This window comes from Alligator sinensis, unplaced genomic scaffold, assembly GCF_000455745.1.
Source record: "Alligator sinensis unplaced genomic scaffold, ASM45574v1 scaffold970_1, whole genome shotgun sequence".
NCBI lineage: Eukaryota > Metazoa > Chordata > Crocodylia > Alligatoridae > Alligator > Alligator sinensis.
In genome coordinates this window covers 1112883-1138601 of record NW_005842094.1, presented here as the reverse complement: position 1 = coordinate 1138601, position 25719 = coordinate 1112883, and the positions used below count along the sequence as shown (strand labels likewise).

At 39.1% G+C, this 25719-nt stretch overlaps 1 protein-coding gene and 1 long non-coding RNA gene across 4 annotated transcripts; one reads left to right on the top strand and one right to left on the bottom strand.

The window, feature by feature from the left end:
* Positions 1–142: 142 nt before the first annotated feature.
* On the bottom strand, positions 143–25709 carry RAB22A (RAB22A, member RAS oncogene family). 3 transcript variants are annotated; one of them, XM_025204705.1, is made up of 8 exons: positions 25625–25709; positions 23833–23912; positions 16986–17067; positions 12130–12201; positions 11925–12031; positions 9573–9682; positions 8776–8906; positions 143–1246 (listed from the first exon to the last, which is right to left on the bottom strand). In XM_025204705.1, exons 1-7 carry the CDS (start codon positions 25658–25660, stop codon positions 8809–8811), a joined length of 585 nt encoding a protein of 194 aa, XP_025060490.1. In that variant the 5' UTR covers positions 25661–25709; the 3' UTR covers positions 143–1246; positions 8776–8808. The 3 variants fall into 3 exon arrangements, with proteins under 3 accessions (XP_025060490.1, XP_025060492.1, XP_006024142.1); XM_025204707.1 differs by having other exon boundaries at positions 143–439; XM_006024080.2 differs by lacking the exon at positions 143–1246 and having other exon boundaries at positions 7960–8906.
* LOC112550389 lies at positions 1246–3999 on the top strand. The gene is made up of 2 exons (XR_003094206.1): positions 1246–2806; positions 2914–3999. It is a non-coding gene; the product is annotated as an uncharacterized LOC112550389 (long non-coding RNA).
* Positions 25710–25719: the final 10 nt, after the last annotated feature.

The following is a 25719-nucleotide window of genomic DNA, read 5'->3' as shown; positions in this document are numbered from 1 at the left end:
ATTCAAAGCGTTACTTATGGCTTTCCCCGTCTTGAGGTATTTCCTATAACTCTTTTCCTGCACATTGTACCTTGACGCATACCTATTATTTTTGAAGACTGGGACAGTTAGAGAAATATTGAAGAAATAAAGCAATCACATTTATAAACAAAGCATTTTTATTAATAAAATGTTTACACCTTTTTTGCACAATACATCAACCTGGTAGTGATTCAGCATGTTATTACACTAAAAAAGTTGGTTATGAAGGCTTAAGCTGAAACAAAGCAGTTTACAATATGCTCAACAAAATATCTTTGTTTGCAGATTATGTGCTATGTGGGGAATGTAACAATTCAAACAAGAGAGAGAAATCATAAGTCTAGTTTTCCTCATCAGCATCTACAAACCAACAATACAGACATACTGTGTACACTCTCAGGACCAGCCCAAGAGACGACTGTAAAAAAAGAAGAAAAAAAAAAATCAAGTCTCAGAACATTCATAAGCTTGGCAATTCATCATTACAATATTTTATCACTAGTAAACAGGCTACATTTCATGCAATGAAGTAATGGTTGTAACTCTGTGCGGTATACAGTGTTATAAATGCTTCTGTAACTGTGAGCGGCTTAAGTTTTATTTTAACAGATGCTATATTAAGAAGGCACCGACCTTTTAACCTTTGCACCAAATTAACCCAATATAGTATTTTAGAAGGCAGAACTTAAGAAGAACTAGAATTGCTGGTACAAAGGTTAATTTTTTTACTTTTTTTTAAATGCAGACAAATACTTGTTACATTGCAAGAGCTATATGTTTATCAAGATTATTACATTTGTGCCTAAATCACTGGAACTTAAATGCCATAATTTATTTTTAAGCTAAAAAATTAAGAGACATGGAATGATTTTTCTCCATTTTTAAGTAGAGAGAAAAAAATGCCAAAATAGAAAAAAAAATTCCGCCTAGGTTTTTATTCCATTTCTATCACTGTTTCAGTGAGCACAGAGCCCAAGTTCAATATCTCAGCCTCGATACCCTGTATTAAATGGAGTTAAATCTCCTATTCTTGAAGTCTTAACTGAACCTAGCAAAAGTCAAGTCAACCCAGGTGAATAATTCATTAGGCTTTTGTCATCACCCTGGTATGATGTAGTGGATGCATCTTGCCTGCTATGTTTTCATGACTGTTCCACAAGGCTGTATTAACAAGTTACCATTTGGTTTACAAATATTTGCTGTAATGGCAGATGCTTGTAAGAATCTTGAGAACAAAGGAAAAAAGACTTGTTACCTCTTCCAATCTGAATCCAGTCAGGAAGCACAGAACAAGCTGTCAGGGAATCAGAATTAGCTTAATAACATAGGACATGCAAATCATAGAATGAGTAACTAAACAAGGCACGGACAAAGAGGGGATACAGTGTGTTCACAAGCAACAACTGAATAGAGTATGACGGGAAAAATAAAGTTAAGGCAGCGACTGGACAGAGAGAAAAGTGGGGCTTATATCTAATGCTAGGAGAGAGTCAAATTGTACATATGCAAAAAAGGAACGAAACAAAGAAATTCAACAGGCTATAATAAAAAGAAATACCTTTACATAGATTGAGAGGCAGTTGGTTACTTTGCCACAATACATGAAGTAAGCTTTGATTCAGAAATATAAGACTCCCACTGCCAAGTTCTTGGATGACATAACAAGGAAGTCAGGATTGCTCCTTTGGGGAGGGTGCCAAATCCAGCAATTGTTTGGGAAGAAGAGTCATTTATCATTCCCCTTTTGTGGAGGATTCAACAGGTGCAGAGGGATACAATGCAGCCACCCATTTCACATGTAAAGATACAGTCAACCTGAAGCCTAGTCAAAATTTTATTGTTTTTTTTATTAGATAGTTCTAGCCTTGCTACAAGTTCTGGCACCACTGCCATTTTCAGTAATACTCAGAATTCAAGGGCATACTATTCCAGAGAATTTTCCAAGAATGTGACCACTCCATAACTGGGTACCTACACGGAGACTGAGCTCTCTTGAAAAACCTGACCCTAGATTCACAATCTAAGATTTGGGAAATCAAACCCTACATTGCCCTCACATTATGGGATCTACCATTAGTCTTCTAAAAGCCTGCATTTCAAGCAAGGGTTTCAGATTAAAGCTTTCTACTTTTAGATTTCTAGATCTCTTAGGAAATCTCGGAGAGGATGGTCAATCGGAGACCCTGGACAAAGTTTGGGAGGGTCAAAACAGGATAACCAAATCTGGCACTTTTGTTTCCAGCTGGAAATATCTGCATTGATTTTTTTCAAAGATCCAAAGGATCAGAAGGCATTTTTCTGAAATAAGCATTGGTAACTGAGGACCTGAAAAATGTTGGCACCCAGTTGTTAGCCAAGAAAAGAAACAGAAAAATCACTGTTTCAAACTTGGTTCTTTCTGCAGGTTGGAGCCACTTGACAGGGCATCTGCCATCATTCTTTTGCCAGCAAGAGAGCAGCTGACATAACAGGTCTTTCATCTAGAAGCCATGTTTTTATTTCTACCTTCAATATCCAATGACATTACATGCCAACAGCTCATTTCTGCATGCAATAAGGTTTTCTTCTTGTTTAATAAAACGTATAGCCGGGGATGTGGTAGGAACATTCTGTCAGTTTTCTGTAGAGTTTTATGCTGAGTTTCTAAGTAGTTTGGTTTTAGACACATTGGCTGCTTGTAGATGTAAAAAAGCGGTGCTTTACTTGAGCGCGCTGAGCCCAGCACATGCCCAGAAGAGGTATTGCACTAGTTGGACCTGGCTCACCCCAAATCTGTATAGATCAGGTGCTTCAATGGGGTTTTTTTGGTACTTTTGTCCAATAGTGATATTAGATAAGAGTGCCAAAAATCCCCACAGAAGCACCTGATCTATACATATGCTGCAGAGCCAGGTCAAAGTAACATGCTGCTTCTCCCAGTAAAGCACGTTTTTTTAAAACATCTACAAACAGCTATAATTCTCATTTTCAGCAAGTAACTACAGCTGCATAAAAATGCATGAAGAAAGCCTACTCTTGGCAATTTCAGGATACTAAGAGTATACATATATCTGTTTAGTTCTCATTTCTGGATTTCTGGTCTTGGGATGACTAATGAACTGGTTTTTTAAAGCTTCCAATAGCTTAGAAAGGAACCCTGAAATTATTTGAACAAATAAGATAGTCAGGAATGATGTAGGTAACAATAAACCAGTAAACAATCCATACTCTTGTAATTTTTTAATATTTCCTTTGATTTTTTATACTTGTTTAGTTATTGCTATTTATAAGATAGATTTACTAAAGGAGTAGCAGTCCAAGCAGTACAGACAGACAGTCTCACTCCTGTAAATTAGCAATTCCTAAGATAGTCCATGCAGATTGCTGATCCAACACATGAAAAATAGAACATCATGTTTCTCAACGGAGCACTATGGACAGTTTCACCAAGAAGAGAAGCCATCCAAACAACATCAATTAGGTTTCTTTGCCCCTTCAAAATCTTAAATATTTTATACAGTGTTCCTTACTGGTAATGTTAAATAAGGAAGTTTAGACTTAACATCTTCATGGAATACAGATATTCAACCTGAATAATTATTTTCTGCAACTAAAGGGAAGGGTTTAGCATATACAAAGGATGGCTTCTTCCTGATGAGCTGGACAGTGAACAATGAATGACCATTCTCTTGCTCCATTTAAAGGATTTGATTTCCAAAACTCTAGAGGGACATTTTAACTTTTCCTGCAGCTAGTCCCTCTCAAGGTAAGTAAAACATTCACATTAAATAGCCTTATAGGAACATTTTTTGGTGTTATGTACATCCAATTTCACATCAAGATTTTTGTTTTGCCTAAGATTTCTGTCAAATGTCTTATCCTGGAACACTTCATGCAAACAATTTAGCCTCAACTAACTTCAAGAGAAGCAAAGGCCTACATTGATTTAAAGCTGAAGAAAGGCAAGACAAGCAGTTGATTTCCGAAAAAAAAAAAAAAGAGGTGTTTTTCTAATAAATTTTAGCAAATATCTTAGGAACCTTAACTTCTTGGCATCAACAGTTGCTTTATATCTCAAGAGAATTCCAACTCCAACTTGCTAAGAAAATTTTCAATTTGGCCTCCCCTCCAAGTTTCTGCCTTCTGCTGAAGCAAACTGATAAGAGTTATTCCATTAAAGGTTTAATGGAACCCAGTCAACATGTACATAACATGTGGTAATGCTATATACAGCAAGAAGCAATTTCTACTCATATATTGAGGACTTACATCAGCTCGTTGTAATGAGGAGCAAAAATCTTGTGCATTTGGGAGCGTGCATATCCAGGCAACAACTGCTTAAGTCAAGCTACTTTTCTTTAGTTTGTACAAAGTACATTTTGAAAAACGAGCAAGTCTGGTTCACAGTCTGGAGAGAGAAAACCCTACAAGGCTATTCTTGAAAAGTGCTGATCTCCTTAACTCCAAACTTCAGAGGGGGAAAAAAAAAAAAAGTGTTGTTAGACAGTGAGCTGGAAGAGTTGATGCTTATCACCTCCAAAGACCTGTCCTTTAGTTCTCTGTAAAAAGGCCAACCTTTGAAGAAATTAGCAGAGAAGCTGGTTGAGGGCAAAGTATAAGTAGCAGCAGCCAAACGTAGTACAGCATATCTGAATGCGGATGGCTTGATGAGAGAAACTGATATAATGGAATTTGCAAGAAAACCACTTGGCTCTGTATCAAGTAAACAGTGAACTACATACATGTCTCTGTTCCTAAGGAGATGGTAATTCTATTTGTATTCCAGCCTCCAGATATGGCAAAGGGAATAACAAAGCTTTCTTTAGGATCAAAGAACTTACATTTCAGCATTCTGTGTTCTGACATTTCAAACAAGCATGGTCCTAATGAGTAGCTTAATCTAAAACACTTCTATAAAAGATTAACTTGGTCTGACATATTTTCCTTGTGCAATGGTGTGAGACTCAAAGTGAGATGACTCAAAAGGGACAGATATTTCCTGTCCAAGGTGATAAAGCTACAATCTCCTCCGCTCCCCCCCACAACAAACAAACCAAAAACCCCAAACAAACCTACATTCAAACGCTCATTTTTTTTTAAAGTAATGCATGTATTAAACAGGCACAGTAATAAGGAAACTGGTTTGACTAGGAAGCTTACAAGCTTATACCTGCATTTTTAATTCATAGGACAATGAAGTGATAATTTAGATTATGAATGTATTTGAAGCTCCTTGATTTGCTAGCTTGCCTGAAAAATGCTCTTGATTTGATATTTCCCCCCCCACATGATCAGCATCTGGAAACTTGCCAGATTTGCAATAACACTCTTATCCTCAAATGCTGTATCTATAAGCCTGCTAAAATCCAAGGCAAAGGATAAAATTGTATGAAAGACAGTAAAGCACCTAATGCCTTGGGCTGCTTACAGACATTAAAAAAATCCCCACAAGAAATGGTACTTAACTTTAAACTCTGTGCGCTCCTGTACTGAGCCCAGCACATATCCAGAAGATGCATTGTGTTAGTTTGACACAGCTCAGCCAACGTCTGTATAGATTGGGTGCTTCAGTGGAGCTTTTCTGGCACTTTCATCTAATACAGAGGTTCTCAAATTGTGGTCTGTGGACCACCACTGGTCCGTGAGCTCCATTCAGGTGGTCCATAGAAAGGTGACTTATGGCTAAAGCTACCAAACATTACACCCAACTTCCCAGAACTTTGCTCAAAAAACAGGCACATCCGCCGCATCAGAAAGGTAAGACAACTGATATTAAAAAACGAGTTGTGTGCTTTGATATGTAGAACAAAAAAAAGTTTATTAAGTGGTCTGCCAAGACCTTTAGCAATTTTCAAGTGGTCCATGAAAAAAAAAGTTTGAGAATCACTTATCTAATAGATATGGGGTTTTCAACCTTTTTTAATAAGTGTACCCCTGGGGGAAGGGGGATGGCAAGTAGCGGAGCAGCTGCAGCATGGCATCTGTATGGCCCTGCTTTTGCCTCGCCCCAGCCCTACTCTGGTGAGGCAGCGGCACAGGGTGGTGGCGCTCTGTCCCTGCCCGTCTCTGCGTACCCCCGGAACCTTTTCAAGGTACCCCCAGGGGTACGTGTACCCCTGGTTGATAACCCCTGTAATAGATGATTGAACCAGATGCTGATTCAGATGTTACAGAGCCGGGTTGAACTAATGCGCCGCTTCTTCTGGTAAAGTGTGTTTTTTCTTTCCTCCATGTCTATCAGCAGCACTGGTGTAGAATTGGGAGAGAGGAATTTTCTGAAGTTCTGCCAATTCCAACAGCTTGCTGGCAGAAGCATGATACACAGAAACTATAGGAAGAGGAGACTGGAGAGACCCTGCTGCAGTATGTACGAAATCTCTCTTCATACAGAAGCTGAAAAAATAGCAATTACTTGCAACTAAAAGAAGATAGTTTAAGGTTTATGATGGCGGGGGGGGTTAAAACAACATAAGATTATGAAAGACACATTACACAATGATGATCTGAAGCTGACAAACATGTGAAACCTCCCCAGAACAGTTTTCTGTTGCTCTGAAAGACAGATCTCCACTACAAAAATTGCACAAGTCACAGAAGAATACAATGTTTGACAACCATTTGGACTTGCTCCGAGATCAATATGGTTTGTATACGAGCTTAAGTGGATAACCACATCTACACAATTTCTTAACTGAAGGATGTTAGGGCAAGATTTTCAAACAAATTAGGCAGTTTTGTGACTGCTGCTGTGCAAATACTTCAAGTAGTTATTATTATAATTATTAGGTATATAATTACACACATTAGTTTAACTGCTTAAAAAATAATCAGGCCCAAAGAACAAGGTTACCCAGCATAGTAGTAACATTTTTTAAAGTTTTGTAAAAGATATGATATAACATTGTAACTAAAGTCTATACTTGCATATTTGGTTCTAATGTTGCAAAGATTTCAGCCATATTATGTATTAGATGTGAATGCTGCACATAAGAACATAGTTTTGTCTTTATTGTAATGTTCCATTTGGGCCATTTTTTTCTGCAGGGGCTTCAAACCAGCTACGATTTATATGCATGCAACATGATTTGCATGCACAAAAATCTTATTTGCAAAAGCAAACAGCATATCTATACAATTACAAACAGATGTGCACCTAAAAGTCCCCACAATTCATTAAAGCCTATTAATTGCATTCAGAATATGCTTTATATCACTGTTAGAATTCAACTGTTTTATTTAAGAATAGCTTTGAAACAGGGCTCTGAAATAACAACTTAGTCTGAAATAAGCTGTTTCATTACCTATATATTCTTTCTAAATTTTCTTCAGCCCAAATAACTGGGATGGTAGAATGCCAAATCAAAAATTAAGAACAAATATCATAAAAATGGCTTTAAGATTAATATTAAAATCTAAAAAAAGTATTTTACATATTTGAGTTTATTAAAATGTTCTCTCTCAAGAGAGAGATGTTTCCTACCACAGCTGGCAGGAATCTAAAAATAAATAATGAAAATAGCATAATAGGGTATTGTCAATTCATAGCTTAATACAAAATGTACTAAAACACCACAACATAAGCTAAAAGCTGATATTCTTAAAACAAAAATAAGGGTTGGGCAAGGCCCAGGAGCCAAGAGGTAACGATCTACGCTACCATGCATGACTTGATTTGGTTCCCTGTTTGCATTTTTTGCTTACAAGCCAGCAGGGTCTGGGTGCACTGCAGGTACAAGTTGCCCGATGGGCAGGTCTTCTGCTGCACCAATGGCAATCTCAACTGGCCTTATCAAGGAGAAATTCAGCTGTGGTCAGAAGAGAGGGATAGGCAGCTTTCCTTTGGAAGAGGTCACTGACTGGGGTACAAGACCTCACAGGCAAGGATAGACTAGCTGGAGATTCTCAGGACCCTATCCATGAGTGAAGAATGGAAGGAGGAAAGGAAACTGATTTCTTGACTGCTTTTACATAATTTATAATACTTTAGACAGTGGTCTCATAAATATAGTATTAACATTTTACACGTGCTAAGCAATTAAAAGCTTTCCCTATAATCCTTAAGTCTTAACAGAACTCTTGACAGCATCCGTTATCAGTCAGTTATGGTTTAGAGTTTCACCTAAGTTTGCTTTATTTTAAACAAAAGTTGCCTATAAACAACATATTAATGTTTAAGTGATTAAGTCAGCATGAAAAGGTAAGATTGTCTGTGGTTTAAAATCTGTTGTTTGCTTATTTTTTTAATATCCTACAATATCATTAAATAAAAAGTGCAAATTGGGATTTGGGGACTGGAGGGACTGTTTCTTCATTACCCTTTTTTAGTAACTTATTCTGTAGTGGTCTAATAGCAACTGTCTCATACTTTGGATTAGCTATAATTACATTTAAAACAACGGCAAAGGAAAGCAGAATTGCCTTATGACTAAATTTTAAACTTCACTGCTGCTCCCATTCCCAAAGACCCACAAAAAGTGCTCATTTCCCTTTTTAGAAAGCATTACAAAGTCTTGATTATAAACTATTAAGTATTTCAGTCCTACCATCCACATACTGAAATTCATTTCAAGCAAGGCCATACATATGACGATGGATTCCCTTTTAATACATGAGATATTATGTGTTGTAAGTAAACAGGCTGACATTATCATGATTGTAGTCTCTTCTGCAAGCCTATAGATGTCAGATGAACTGGTCCACGAACATCAGGCAGATAAGAATTTAAGACCAGCAGTATGTACCCAACATGAACTATCAACTTCCAAGACCACCTACTGTATAAACAAGTCTGATTTCTTAAAGGATCAGTCAACAACAGCTGCGTTTTGTCACTGATGGCTGTCTTCTAAGTTTGAAACCTTTACTGCTAGATTGGGGGTTGGTATCAGTTGATGGAATTCTACGACCTATGAAGAGGGTGGAGGGAAGGAGAGAGACATTTATAGCAAGTTAGTCTCAAGAATTAGTATACGCTTACAAAATATTTTCTCTTCATTCTGTCTTTCAAGAACAAAGGTGCATATTATATTATGGGTATGATGTATATGAGAAAATATGATAATAAGCATGTGATAAGTGTGCAACTGCTAATCCATTAACTAATCCAAATGAGGATTGCAATGCATTTTTAAAACCGTTATGTTGTGTTTTCCAAAACTTCCCCTTTCATGTGCATGTAGGTTGTGACACGTCTTATACAGGTTTTGATCTCTCCTATGCCGTTTCCTTCACTCATCCTTCAGTGACCTTGAAGTACTAAATTCAAACATTCAACAACAGATACAGTAAGATGACACTGACTTCTAACAGCAGAGCCCTGCTTGCTATTTATCCAGCAGAGTGGGTGATTATAATGGGTTTAGAATCTCTGAGCAGAAGCCGTTAGAGGTTATAAAATGACATGAAACTAGCAGCTCATCTTGCATTCTTGAATCCCTATCCACTGGTGACAAACATGAAGCCAAGATACTCTTGGCAGCAGAATTATAGACTGAATACAGCAATCTAACTTTCTGCTTTGGCATCCCTTAGAGAAAAATAAAACCACAGATTTTAATTACAGAAATACTTACTAATTTCTATAAAGAGTTCATTTATGTTTATTGCATTTTTTGCACTGGTCTCTACAAATATTGCATGGATGGAATCTGCATAGTCTTTAGCATCTTTTTCCATGACTTCCCTAAAAAAAGAAAACAAAACATTGTGAATAAAAAAAAAAAGACATTTTCTTAATTTTAGGAAACAGATTAAGCAACTATAATCATTACATTAATAGAAAATTCAGCAAGTAATTTTGCATCTACTGCTTTGAACCACATTACTCATAGAAGGACCAATTCCTCTATTTTTTTTTTTATGTAGTCACTTAACACTTGTTTATGGTATTTTGTTAAGTAGGCAGCATCATAATATGAAGTAAACCACTGCTACCACATTTCATCTAAGAAATGTGAATGAAATAGCTTCTGAGTGCTAATCTGTGGTTGGCCATCAGGAGGTGTTTTACTAAAAAAAAAAAAAAAAGACACTTGGCACATCTACACAAGGTGCTTTACTGTGCAGTAGTCTAATCTATTGTGCAGCAAAATTTCACTGTTTACACATGCAGAGCATTTACTATGCAGTAGATTAGTCTACTGCATGGTTGGCTACTACTTGTAGATACAGGTAGATTAACCGTGCAGTAGCTACTGTGCAGCAGTGTATGTGTAGACAGCTGACAGAGCAAATTGCTCCTGGTCAGCCTAGGCAGTAGGGGAATAGGAAACCGTCTTCTCCCCCAGCAGCTGTTCCCAGGGTTGGGAAACGGCTGGTGGGGGAGGGGTAAATTTCCCAGCAGATCAGGACACAGGACTGGGAGGAAGCTGCCCCAGACCCGAAACAGCTCCCCCTGTTCTCCCAGAGCCTAGGCCTGAACTGGGTGCTCCCTGCCAGCCTGAAGCTGGCACCCAGGGAAGCTTGGAGCTCCCCCTGGCTGTTGTAGGGGGACAGAACAGGACAGGAGTAGCCCTGGACTGAACTGCTCCCATCAAAAGCAAAATTTGCTCCCGACAGGTGCACATATAGATATGCTCCCAGGGAAAAAAAAAAAAAAAAAAAAAAAAAAAAAAAAAAAAAAAAAAAAAAAAAAAAAAACCAACAACTTACTGCACAGTTTTACTATGCAGTAAGCTGTTTTACTACGCAGTAAGCTTACAGTGCATTAACAGCACGTGTAGATGTGCCCACTGTCTATAAAACTGTGGGTGTTACTTACACTATCCACTTAAGCAACAGGAACCCCAAAGCTACTAACAAGCTATGCACGATGCTACACTGCACAGAATCTCTGCTGAAATGTAAATTAAAGTGAAACGCATTAAAATGTAAAGGATAATAAAAAGTTTAGATTGTACAGATCAACAGAGGCAGGACAGGAAGAGTTTCCCCAAAGGAATCTTAGCCAGTTCCACATTTCTGATATGAATTCCAAGCCTCACATTTAACAAACACATGCAGAAATTACTACATATGTTCATGTTGACTTTAAATTCCCTGATACTGCAAAACTGAATGGTGGAACTTTTACTGTTACATAAATGTATTACTGACTCATTATTTTTGCAATCAACTGTCTAAACCCACTCCTTGTTAGAATTAAGTATCTTTTCTGAGTCCTTAGATCAGACCTAGAACGCTCCAGGCACATATAGGTTCAGTCTCCCAAAAGAATGAAAACTTGCTGTTCATGCTCAGTATAATTTGCAAATATAGTTTCAACATTCTCCTTCTCTCCCACCTCCAATTTTAGCCAAAGATGAACTCCTCAGACAAGTCTTCACATTTATCTGTTCTGAAACTAAATGTGTACGCTGAGGTTTAAAATAGTCATCCCCAGCAAAAAACAAAATCTAACATTTTGAAAATGTGTGTTCTGCAGGTACTAAATAAAGGTGGGTGTGAGAGCAGGTACTTTTCCCTACCTGTCCAGAAAACAAGAATCTAAACTCATCTCTTTTCTAGGTTTGGCTTTATTAACTGAGACTTCAGCAATGGGTTCAAACCATCTCAAGAGCATAACTACTGCTAGAACCCTTCCTGAGGCCTTCTTGGCCAACACCTCCAGATCCACTTCCCTCAGATCCATGCCCACTGTGTTTTATATTCTGGTGCAATAAAAAGGCATCTGAGTTTGGGTGTTGACAAAAATCCACTGAACCCTTGTCTGGTAGGACCAGTATTTGCTAAAAGGATATGATACAGCAGTCAGATATTACGAGCCTTTTACAAAATGCTCTAGTTTAAAGACCTTGCATATTGAAATGACAGTACATCCCTCAAAGTCTCCTAATATTCCTGAAATTTTTAAAATTAACAAATACTTAGTACTGGTAGTTTAAACCAGATGTTAAACCAGCACTGAACTGTCAGTAGTTATTTACCTTACATCATTAAGGTCACATTTATTTCCTGCAATGGCTACAACAATGTTTGGTGGTCCATGTTGTCGAAGCTCTTTCACCCAGTTCTTCAAAGTTGCGAAAGTTTCCTGATATCAGAAAGGGAGAGGAAATTAAGAGTCAGGATCTCCTCATTTAAAAACAAGCGAAAGTTCGTAAAATGATGTTACAAACTACATCTTCTTACCTCTTTTGTGATGTCATAAACTATGATAGCTGCTGCTGACCCTCGATAGTACATTGGTGCTAAAGCACGGAACTGCAAGATGAAAACAGAATGGCTTGACACTAGGCCTGAGACCACGTAGGTCAGTGACCAATTAATCAAGTTGCTACTACTCTCATAGAAAACTTATTTTTACATTTAAATAGGCTGGCTGCAAGCAACAAGTTTCCTGTGAAGCACAGTTAGATAAGGAGGACAATTTGGCAAATGTATGTTGATACTACTGACACATTCCACTGTAACAAAGCAATTAATGAAATTTTTCAGTCCAGATTAAAGCCCCAGATTCAAAAAAGGATCTATAGATTTTTACATTAGGTACAGATTTCAGCATGAGTATCTAATTCTGAACACTGGGGAAGAAGAAGGCTGGTCAGAATGGAATACTTTTATTCTTTGTGAAAGTAAATAGAAACTAAGTTAAAGAAAAATAGCATATGCTACTGATAGCGAAGGGTTAAAAAACTGAGTCAAGACCCCAAAAACCCATAGAACCAGTGTAAGAGATTCATGAAAACACAAAACTGAACAGATGCTTCTGTTTTTTTCAAGTGCATCTCTTCAACAACAAATGTTGAATACCTATCAAAAAGAAAAAACAGCAGAAGTCTCACAATTACCTTATAGTTGCTATTAATTCTCAAGATTGTGAATTTTGGAATGCTTGGTGTATGTTTGCCTATAATATAAAGATAACTCCAACATGTTCATAAGAATATGCCTTTTTGAATTCGTAAGAGATCATAATGGTCTAAAGAATGTGACTGGCACTTTCTCAATACATTAGAAGAATTTTAATACTACGTTTCTAAAAAACTGATAGATTAGAAATAGGCAACTAATTTAAACACTGAGAAGTATCAGGAGAGGAACAAAATAATTAACTGAGACTTAAATGCAATTTTTGATTTATGAAACTTCTATATTGACATATGCATACTTTGCAATAAGGCCATGAAAAAATAAAATTATAAAGAAAGCATGGCTTTTCACAAAGACTTTGTTGCTTCTAATAAAATGCCAATTTATTTTTTGGTTAACATAATTCAGTTGACAGCATTTCAATAAATCCTTAAAAATCCAGTGCATTTACACCTGGCTTACAAAATTGTTTTGAGAATAAGCTTGTATACAAAGTTCATGGGTGAGAAGAGAGATTATGGGAGTGCAGTAAGCACATCTTAGAGAAGTGTAATACAAGGGGAAGGGGGGTGGAAATAAGTATTTAAGATGCAAGGAGAAACATATTTGGTAAACCACTACTTTGATTAGTTGACAACCTGGCTTTTTTATTCCTATTTATACTGGGTAATACCCTAATTCATTTGCAAATCTTGCATTACCCTCATTTCCTGTCTGCTAACACTTAGATACTTTTTTCCACCTAAGAACAGTCAGAGGATAGAATACATTTCCTCTTTACCAAAACAGATGTTACCAGAAAAATTCAATTTTCTTTTTGCTGTCGGTTCAAAAACTCTAGTTTTCTTGCCCTGCAGGGCAATTCTGATTTGAACCCTAACGTAGAATTGCCAGCAAGAGTCAACATAATCATGAGAATTTGTCAACAGAGGGGTTAGATAACAAGGCTGAAACTCTGAAAGTGGCAGAAAGAAATGTTGTACTGTCCATAGGCAATGAAAAAAAACACCCCACAGTTGCTTTTGGCACTTGAGCATATGAAGTGTTAGGTTTAAGGGAGAGTGATCCAAATGAAAGCTACCATCAGAATGATGACTGGAATGGAAACTATCACCAGGAGAGATGGAGTAATCAAATTTGGTGATGACCAGCTGGTGACCACCTAACTAATTAATATCTTTTGCATTTCAGCTCCAAGAAATTATGAAGCCATAAGAAACAGTTCTAGAATGAGCTGTTGACAGGTAGGTGGGGGGAGAAATTGGGAGCAAAATCCCTGCTCTATGAAAGTTAATACAAGTTTTACCATAGCCTTCAATAGCATTAGAACATCACTTGCTCTCCACAGATGAATATAGACAATTCATGGCAAACTGTGAAGTGGACTATGAACTAGTACATATTAGACATAGAAGGAGCACAACCTATTTTTTTAATTAAGAAGTCAAGCTGGTCTTATTGATCATTTGAAAAGGCAGAATTAGAGTTCATAAGGGAATTCTACTTTTCTTATCCCTAATGTGTGCATAGCAAAAGCAAGGGGCGGGGGGGGGAGGGGATGTGAGAGATCAGCAGGGATCAGGGTTTTCCGTTTGCCATGGAAAAAATGTGAATTTTCTCCGTTAAGGAAAAACACGGTGGGCTCAGGGCTCCCCGCTCTGCTGCCCTCCCCGCAGGGCTTCTGTGGCCCAGGGGGTAGAACCTGTTGCAGGAGGACAGAGCAGGGTGGGAAGTTTGCTGCTGCTGCTGGGAGCTTCACGTTGGCCATGCTGCCATGGCGAGGTGTCCCCTGCCTACCTGGCAGCAGTGGGGGGCATAACTCCATGCAACCATTGCCACTGGGCACGGCTGGCGCAGTGCTTCCGGCACTCAGCCTCTCCACCCTCCTGCACTGGGTCCCACCTACTGAACCATGGAGGCTGCCCACATCCTCTGCTCCCATGGGCAGCAGCTGGGGTTTGGGTGCCACTGGTTGGGGAGCAGGGGGATGCAGACCCTGTAGGCCTGGCAGCTCAGGTCCCCCTCTGGTAGGGCTGGGAGGGGAGGGGGAAGAGGGGATCATGAGTGAGGGGCATTGGCAGGGCTGGGGGGAGGGACAATGGCACGGGCAGGGCACCAGCATATCAGGGCTGTTCAGTGCCACAAAGAGGGTGAGGGAGAGGGGTGGTGGGAGAGGGAAGACAGCTGCAGCCATATCTAATCCTGAGGACTGAAGGGGACAGGGGGAGCTCTGATTTTCTATGATTAAAAACTAAAATCAAATACCAAAAATACATAGGTATTTAGAATTTATTTTATTATAATGATGGAAGCACTAGTAGGCTTCCAAATTGCTTTAAAATTGTAAGCATCAATAAAACATTGCATTCAACTGATGCACCCCCCCATCATGGTGTTTAATTTTAATCCTGGAAAAATGCAGATGGGGTGGGGGTTAATCCGAGAATGTGTGCTTTTTAAACAGAGAAAACCAGGATCCCTGGTGATTGGTAAGCTTATAGGAGCAATAGCTATAGCTGTCAGGAGTACTTTTGATGGAAGTGTAGGAAAGGACATAACTGAAGAGATATTCGGATCCCCTTTTAAAGTGTCAGAGCCTTGTTTCTTCTTTCCTATTGTCCCCAAATGTATCTTGCTGCCAAAGTGACCCTTTACACTTCAGGAGTATGGAAGAAGTAGTCTACAGAATTTGCAACTTAGTCAAGAGGTGGGAGATAATGTCCGTCTTTCTTCCACCCCACTAAAATGTCATATAACTTGCACAGAAAAAATAAAGTGTCGTGCCAGGCTTAAGACGGAAAAGAGGAAACATGCACTTGACACAAGCTCACAGTAGCAATTGCCAGTCATTTACAGACATGCTTGCTCACAGACTGCTGTAATTTGGATGAAGCGTAGTACATTCTTCCACTGCTTGCAAACATGATTAAAATGAACAGAATGGAACTCCAATACATAATGGAAGTCCTTTGCCAAATGGTTTCAGACATGTTTATAAAACATTATGCAAAAGAACACCAGTCTAGCAATTCACATTTCACTTCTCAGGAAAGGCTCATACATAAACATTTGAAAGCGCAGAGGGGTGTCAATTTAAGACCAACTCTCTCTTGCATTTACCCTTGCAGAGTCCAAAGTTTTATCTGAGACAACACACTCATAGCTACACCTTCTTTTCTACCGCCTGTAGTCCGTAAATAACAAAGTTATTTGCAACACAAAGACACTTCTTTTCAACCTCCTTTTTAACTTGAGTTTGTGAGGCTTTGTTTTAAATCAGCTACCCTTTTGAATAGTTTTGTTGCATGCTCTCAAAGCTGTACCCTTCTTCAGATAAAATTCCTAAAAAGATTATTAAAGTTTGTTCTTTTATTTAAGAAAAAAAAAGTCTTCCTGACATAGGCACCTGCACTATTAAATTAGAAACAAGGTATGTTTAAAAGTCAGTTTTACTTTTTACTAGTAATGCAGTTTGAAATCCAAGGTGTGAACATTTAAGTACCAACCTTATCAGTACTTAAATATCCACGTAATTTGTACTTATTAAACAGTTCCAAGCATTGAATTGAACTGGACTGCTCACATCAGTAAAGTGCATAAATTCATAGAATTAAAGTCTCGCTTTGTACAATGAAACTGGGCTCATACATTTCATTTTATAATTATCATATGCCAGGAGTTTTGCTGGTGAAAGATACTATAAATCAATATTTAAAAGCAAGTAAAAATGCTTTCAAGAAAGCAAGCTATTACCTTTAGGCTTGCAAAAACCCCCAGTTTGCTTTCCTATTGGCAATGTCCCTTCGAACAGAAACTTGTTTTTTACACTGTCCTTATCTTTGGTTTCCTCTTTAGTACCCTTCTAGCTTGTAACTATTCTTTGTATAGTATTTTGTCCAAAATTGTGCTCCAGACCCAGGTGCAGTCTCAGTAAGCTTTCCACTTCTATAAAGATGTTAGAAAATATGAAAATACCCTATATTATATAAATTACTTTCCCTAGGAAAGACAGTAAATCAAAATGAAAGGTAACTCATTCCATTAGAATCCACGCAGATTTGTCTCCGAAGTACTGTGAAAGAATCAGGCAAGAAAACAAACGTTAACATAAATAACTAGCAGAATCAGATGACACTGAATCCTCCAAAATGATGGAAAACAACATCTCTACTTACTCGCTCCTGTCCAGCTGTATCCCAGATTAGGAATTTATGCAGCTCATTTTGGTACTGCACAGTCTTGGTCATAAAGGATGCTCTGAGAAGTTCAAGGTTTTCAGAATACAAATATAAGTAAAATATAGTTTAAATACACAGCTCCTTTTTTATATATATAAAATGCCAAACAATATATATCTTCATGGTATATTAATATATAACAACATGGTATATTAATATATAACAACATTTTCCTCTATTTTTTAAAAAGAAGTGCTTTTCAGGCTGAAATTCATTCCAAGCAGCAGGCCCGAAAGGTGAGACTAGTAACCTATACAGAGGATGGAATTCACCCAATTTAGTATGCCAGAACATAGAGGGGAGAAGTCTGGTAAACGAACCTGCACCACCTTCCTCCCTAGCTTCCTAATGAAGCTATAGGAGATGTAGGGATGCGCTGCCACAGAAGACAGCATTTTTCATATCGCGCACTCCACCACAAGATACACAAAACACCCCTAAATACATATAGAAATTAAAGGAGATATTGCAGGCAGTCCATATGGGAGCCCTTCATTACTGTACTAGCCTCTTCAAAATCTTAGTCGCCAACCAGTTTCATTTATTGCTCTCTCACTAGGGAGTAGCACAGAGTGGACACAAAATACAGAGAAGTCCCTGCTAACTTTCCCATTGAATTTTGATGAGGTTATGGGAATAAAGCAGTGGAGAGCGAAGCCCTCAAGCGCACTTTCCTATCAGTGTATCTTGATGTCTGTAAATCCCTGCCATTCCCAGAAAATGCATTATAGTTTCATAAAGCACTGCATTGTGTGTATGGGACCCCTCTAGTGCCACCACCCAAGCATATTAAACAACATTATTTTAGGAGAATTTCCTACTTTGCTGCTCTGTGAGGAATCTAAACATCTCCTGCAGGGGTAGGGTATAACTCCTGAAACCTAATGCTGGAAATGTGAAACAGTTCTCAACACTCCTATAAGTTTTCAGTGTCATCTGCTCTTTCAGCAGAAACATTACGTTGAGTGATGCAAACTAAGAGACCAACAGTAGGGGTGCACTGATAGAGATTTTGGGGGCCAATACCGACAGCCAGGGCCATCTCTGGGGTGGAGGCGAATCAGGGCAACTGCCCCAGGCCCTGCATGTTGGAGGGCCCCACAGACATTGCTGTACAAGCTCTGCTGCAGCTGCTGGCTCTGTGCTCTGGCCGCTCACCACCCTGCCCCCCCCCTCCCCCCCTGCTCCAGCTGCTTGCCACTGCCCAGCCCCCGCACACCCCCAGGGCCTGCTCTGCAGATAGCCAATTTTTAAGGAGGCATATCAGCTGATACTGATCCAATCTGAGATACAGTTGCGTGCAGCTGGGACGTCTGTTGTGGTGGAAGGGGAGGGAGGAGGGAAGGGGTGTGTGGGGGGGTGGAGATCAAGGCCCCTGTGGTGAGGGAGGGAGTGGGGCTGGGGCAGGCAACGCCCAACTGGGGTGCTGTGTGCACCCCGGGAGGGCAGGCATGTGCCCCTGGATCTGCATGGGGTGGGGTGGGGCAGGGTGGGCTAAAGCTGTGGGGCTGGGACCACGGCTGCGCAGGGCTCTTCCCAGCAGGGGCTGGGCCTGGCTGCCACAGCTCCTGTCCCACACTCCCTCCCTCACTGTGGGGGGCGTTGATCTGCCCACCTATGCCCCTTCCCCTCTCCCTCCCCTTCCACCACAAGAGGCTTACCAGCTGCACAGAGCTCTCCAAGCTGCAGGACTATGTTCTGCACAGGCATTTAATCAGGCAAATTATTGGCCACATCAGGCCAATTTCTGATACAATTAATTTTCTTTATATTGGTGCCAATCTGATATTGGACCAATGTATCGGCGTACCTCTAACCAACAGGGTTTTGTTTTTTTAATTATTCTTTTTGTAGCTTGTGTGTTCTGTTAATGGTTTAAACTTATTTTTAACCTTTTCGAATACTGAATACTTAGAAATCAAGGCAGACAGGAGCTAGGGACTCAAATACACAATATGAACTACAAAGTCTGCAAGACATGTGAAGCTGCCTTCAGATAGCCTGATGAGAAAGCTTATTAGGTAAAGGTCTTTGGTAACTCACTATTAAAGCAAATGGACCTTGATAAGGTGTCAGACACAAATATTTTTTTCTTTTTAAACATTTAGCATGAAAAATAAAGGCCCGATTCCTGCTATGAGCTTTGTGCAGAATTCAAGACATACACAAGGGTAGAGACCCATTGAAGTTAGTGGTCCACTAGCCAAAGTCTTGTATATTATGACAGCAAATTTGTGCATGTGAGATGATAAGTGCTACAGAAATGTCTATTGGGAGATAAATAATATCATCCTTAGAGCAGAAGTTGAACAGCATCTAGTAAACACAGTACAGGTCCACACAATGAACCATGAGGCTAAGACAAAATATTGATTAGCTTTTGATTAAGTAAGCATTGTCCATCCCGAGTACTGAACAAGGCATGGGCTCAAAACAAGATAGCATGTGATCACATAAAGCGGGGGTTGGCAACCTACGGCCATCACACCCTTTGGATCCAGCCTGAGGATGTCATGTTTCAATGCTGTGGGCACTCTCTGTGCCACTGCAGCGACAACAGGTGGTAGTGGAAGAATCCTGAACATGCGACTGCCCACTCATCTCTGTCCCAGAGGTTAGAGGACCTGCAGCCAAAAAAGGTTGCCTACCTCGGCATAAAACGTTGCCATTTCAGGGAATGTCCAGCTTTGCCTCAGTTGTTCTGCACTGGACCATCTGCAATAACTGTATCAACTTTGTGAGCCAACTGGCTCAAGCCTGTTCAAGACCAAATCTCTGGAAATGTTACTGGTCATGTGATAAGCGCAAGTTTTCAAACGGCATAATTTTGCCAAATTTGGGCAGTTTATCACAGCAACAAAAATGACATCCTCAACCCAATGGATGTCCCTCTAACAAACTTCATGCTCGGTTTCCAAAGTATGGAACATCACAACTATTATGTTATTGCAATTTTTTTAAACCTGAGCAAAATATTATATTTCCCCCTACAACCCTGTACTGAATCATTCCGGCTCAAATTTTACAAAAAACATTCAGCCTAAAGCAGATACCTGCCATTACAATTTTTAGTCCAAGTGGTTAAACTCTGGAAACATACAAGCAACTTTAAACAGCGTTGTACAATCCGAAGTATCAGGCAATATTATCAGCGTCGCTACTAATCAGGCTTATGAATAAGTCAGATTTTATCTTTTTAAGCTTATTTCTAAGAAAAGCCTCACATCTCAATATTACCTTGAAACTTTGTTATTTCAGTCAGTCATCTGACCATGGTTTACTCAGTTTTTTCAGAAAAGGCAAGTAGCAGAACCATTTTTATTTAGAGGCATGCATTAGTATGTTAAAGCTTAGTGTAAAGTATGAATTCTCATGCAACAGACATTAACTAATTCTGGATTTTAAATATTCAGCCATAGCGTAATACCAGTTTGAGCTCAGTGTTTTATAAGAAACTGATTTTACTGAACCTAAATTAATTTTAATGCTACCAAGATTCATTTTGAGAGATTCCACGGAAAAAGTTAGGTTTTAAGTGGTCATAACCCAACCACTGCAGATCTGCAACTGTGCTAATGTAGAAGAAAAAAAGCTACAGAAGTCCATTTTTATGCTCGTTATTATATAAAGTAAATTCGAAAGTGAAAAATAACTTATTTAATCTAAATGTAAAGTAGTTTATTATTAAAAATGGGAATTCTGTCTTTATGAAAAACCCATTTCTGGCCTTCATTCATTATCATAATTAGCTTTACTGTAATATGGCTTTGTTTTGACAAAGAAAAAACTAGGAAAGATGGCTTAAAAAAAAAATCAAGCCTTACCTTTAACTCTAGTTACATCAGTGATATGGGGAACAGCTTTTTAAAATGTTCTGTTGACAGAGTTTAGACATACGCTTACATATTGCTGGAGGAAAGTTTATTAAGATTACAAAGACTTACTCATAAAAATTAAATGGATAAATTAATTCACATTACATCGACCCTGAAGTTTAAGGTCTGAATTTGCTGGTTAACACAGAAGTGAATTATGGAGTTTTATGTCCTTCATTGAAAACGCTCTATTCCCAGTTCTAGGCAGAGTTAACAAATGTGTCTCAGATGCCCTTGGTTACTGACATGATTTATGTGCAGGGCAGCAGCCGCTTGAGAAGCTAGGAGTCAAAGCACATAAGCTTGTAAAGATCAGTCGAGACACTGAAGGTTGTAAGACAGTGTGGTATGTGAAGCACTGATGTAATAAGCTTCCCACAGCCAACTTCTACTAAGCACCTGCGCGTCAGCTAAATATTCTGAATTTGATAAGGCTAGTTCCATGTAAACCTTCATATTAATTCGATAAGAAAGTAAACACAATTTAAATGTGAAAAGGGAGTTTCTCATTAGGTGAAATGCTGATTAAAAAAAAAAACATCAGAACTTTGAACTATGAGTATTTCTGGAGTTCCAGATAGCTACCAGGTATTCAAAAGATACTCTGGAATTAGAACTACATTGTCTGGGTGATTTCGCTCAGCCAACTAGCATCTTCTGACCTGGCTTGAGCTTCAGGCATATTGTCAGTTTCATAAAGACGCTCAAAAAAGCAGATACTTCATGATCTAGATAGATCTCAGGATCCAGCCTAGTAGAACAATTTGTGCTTATCCTGATGATGCTAAAGCTCAGAATGCATGCCTGGTTTCTGTACCTATTCGTGTAAGTTACTTTGAAATTAGTTTTTCATGAATGTTTCTGCCAGTTAGACTTGATTACTAAGACACTATATGGAGGAAGATTATAAGAATGTCTCTCAAACATTTTAGAGAATACTGACAAAGCCACTGGGTTGTAAATATTACTGTAAAATACAGTCCTCTGCAACTACTTTTGAATTTAGTATATATTTTGCCACTTACTGTGATCAGTCAATAATTCTGCGGACCTAAATTTAGCCAGGAAGTGAAGACAGAGTCTATACATAACAGTAGTTTCAAAATGAACTTATTTAAATTTTTTGGAGTACGCAGTGTATAGGAACTTCCTACATCTGTTTGGAGAAGTTCTGGTGCATACATCCATACTAGTTTTCAGCAACAAACTATACCAACATGGTATCAAGTCTTGAGACTACTTTAAAGGAGATGTGTTAGAAATTGATGTCTCACAGAGTTGTTACTTCAAGAGGCTAGGCTAAGTATTTGATCCCAATCCTACTGCCAAATTCAAAATACGATTCTGTTCTCTGTACATCCCTAGATCACCTTCATTGCTATAGTATGGAGCACTCTGCAGTGATACATTAAATGATATAACCAACTTCCATCATGAGTGGTTTGCACCCTCTCATCCTCTCCTCCCCCACTGGAAAGAACTGGGTGCGCATTTTAAAAGTATATGCTGCTATATGTTCATATGAGAGAAGTGGAAAAAACACTGCCCCTGAAGTTGATGGTAAGATTCATGACGGTCTTTGATCAATTCTTTTATTGGCAGAGATGAGCTTTGTCTTATGGTTAAAAAAAATACAATATATTTTGCCAAAGGAAGAAAGTTGTCAGTTAAAGCAACCACTGCAGTGCCCCAGGAGATTTTTAGATAGGCTGGGTACAGGCCAATGAACACACCAAACAAATTTGAGAGACTCCCTTCCCAGACTCTCTTGGGCAAAATCAGAAGGGCAGAGAGATAATGATCCTTAACAACAGTTTATGACCCTACAGGTGGGAAATCTCTTCTGTAGGTGGGCATGACACTCAGGTCTTAAGAGTCATAATCACTCATCTGACAAAAAATGATCCATCTGCTCTGAAATCTAGCTCTTGTTAATAAGGACATTAAAAAAAAACCTCACAATTTCTACAGTGTCATTCACTTAATCTAAACTTGTGCACTGTAATTTAAAACCAAGAAAAGGAAAATTAGGCATTTCAAGAGGAAAAAAAAACATACTTTTGATCTTTACTACCTAGTTGCAGTTATCCAATTTCACAACATTGTCTAATAAAGAGAATATTAATTGAATATCAATTTAGTTAATGAAGCTGGGACAAAGAATATTAATGCAGTTGACAAAAATGTTAATCATTGCTAACATTCAACCAGCCTTGATAACAAAAGAGAGATCTTTGGGGGTGGGTTTTTTTTTTTTTTACCATTACTGTTGTAAAGCTGAAATAGCCTGATAGTTATTATAATGTTACTTTTGAAGTTTAAGAATGGTGCCTTAATGAAGTATGCACATGCTAAGTCTCACCACGAAGAAATGGTTACTGATATCTGCATCAACAATTGAATACATGTGTTTATTCATACTCATAAAATAGGACAAGATTCTAAGCCTACTCTACTGCATAACAATGGAAACTGCAAGGGCCAGGATAGTAATTCTTAACATCTGACTTACAAATAGAAATCAGTTCTTCAAATGTATTTTCCATGTCTTATTTCTGTGTGACATTTTGCATGCCTGGCCACCAACTAACACACTAATGGAAATGGATGGCTATTCATGGGCCTGGTGATTTATATGCAAATGTGATAACTTATTGCTGATAATTAAGACATAAATGACTTGTCCAAGGCCACCTAAATCAGTGGTAGATTCAACACCGAGTTCATGGCTCCTATTTTTTCTGTTCAAATGTTAATCTTAAACCTTCAATAAGACACATGGTCTAGATAGATTTAACATTTTACCCAAGCTAGCTAACACATGCAGGGAGTGCTTTGTGTGTGCCACTGGGGTTAAAGGATCTATTCCTCCAGCTTTTTAAGTTGCTGAAATAACTTAAGTTTCTTACCCTATTGTTGGGTTGATGTTGGGGTCGAAGCTGTCTTCTACAAATCGCCATACAATACTTGATTTGCCCACACCAGTGTCCTTAAAAAAATAAAAAATAAAAAAATAAAAAAAATAAAAACACAGCAATTTCATTAGTGAAAACAAGATAGCTCTGTTAAAACACAGTATCCTCAAACAAATAGTTGTGCAATTAATTAAAAAAAAACAAAACAAACCCACTGCGTTGGAAAGTCTCTTAAGACAAAAGTTACACTGTAATGCTAGAAAGTTCTTAATACCTAGTTCAAGCAAGAGGTTTTTATACAGGAAACAGAGAAAGTGCTTCTGCCTCATACCATTGGGTTGAAGTGTACACTTAGATGAATAAGAGATATAACACCCTACATATAAAGCAGATCAATAGTGTCAAACTATTGCAAGCATTACATATTTCAGCCTGACTCATTCAGTCGCACCCAACTTAATGAAAGGCCTTAAACATCATGCATGACATACCTGAAGTAACTTCGAAAAACAATTTTATACAGCTGCAAGTGATGCAGGAGGAAGTCATTTAATTCTCAAGGTGATGATCTGAGGTTTAGAAGTTCCACCGTGACAATTTAACACTATATTGCACGTGTGCTTTTGAAATATTACCACAATTAAGGCTTACAAAAGATACAGCTTCCAGACTGAACAATACATCTAGTAATAAAAGACGCCTAGTTGATTATAGCCCTACAAAATGTTCCATATAATGATTTAATGTACTGTAACAGGTGCATACATCCATACTAGTTTTCAGCAACAAACTATACTAACATGATAACAAGTCTCGTGACTACTTTCAAGGAGACATATTAGAAATCAACGTCTCACAAAGTTGTTACTTCAAGAGGTCATTTGAACCCCAATCGGGGGTTGGACTCGATGATCTGTTGAGGTCCCTTCTGACCAGAGCATCTATGAAACGATCCACTTTACACTCTTTGGATGGGTAATCTAGGCCTTCCTTACATATAAGGCTTTAGGGAATATTAAGTCAACAGATATTAAGAAAAATGTATTTCAAACACGTCAACACAAATGAATTAAAAAAAAAAAAACAATCTATATTTTTTTTCTTACTGATGATGGGAACTCAAACCATCTGACTTATGTTTTATGGCGTTTATAACCTTTCTAAAGACACATTGTTCAAGAGGAGGAAAACAAATACATCTCATGGGGGGGGATTAAAAGACAAGTTTTCTTCACCCTCCTCTTCCTCCCTTGTCCCCTCCGCTCCCCAACCATTTCACAGGTGGGCCTGACACCTCACACGAAGGCGGGCTGAGGGGGGGTCAGGGCGAGGTGGTCGCCGCCGCCTGCATCCGGGGTGTGAACACCGAGGAAAAAAAGATGACGTACCCGAAAATGAGGACTCTCGGTTCAAAGTACAACCCCGAAGGGAAAAAAAAAAAAAAAGAAAACGTGATTGTTTCCGAGCCCGCGAACAGAGTCCAGCTGGCGACGCCTCCTTGATTTCAGAGCAGGCAGAGCCCCTTTCACCGCAGCAGCTCCAGTAAACCCCGGCGGCGCTTTGGGGCCTTTGCCTTGTTGGGGGAAGGGGGGGCTTTCACCCCATCTATTCCAGGGGTAACGCGTGCCCCACGCTGGGCACTGCGGGGGAAAAGGCTTGGGCAGCCCCAGGAGGGCCTGACACCTCACACGAAGGCGGGCTGAGGAGGGGTCAGAGGTCAGGGGGTCAGAGGGGCCGAGGAGCAAGCGCGGATCCCGCCGCCCTGGACCCCGCGCCCGCCACTCACCCCCAGCAGGCAAACTTTCAGCTCCCTCAGCGCCATGGCCGGGGAGGCCGCTGCCGCTGCCGCTGCCGCCCTCAGGGGCCCCGCAGGCGCCCGCC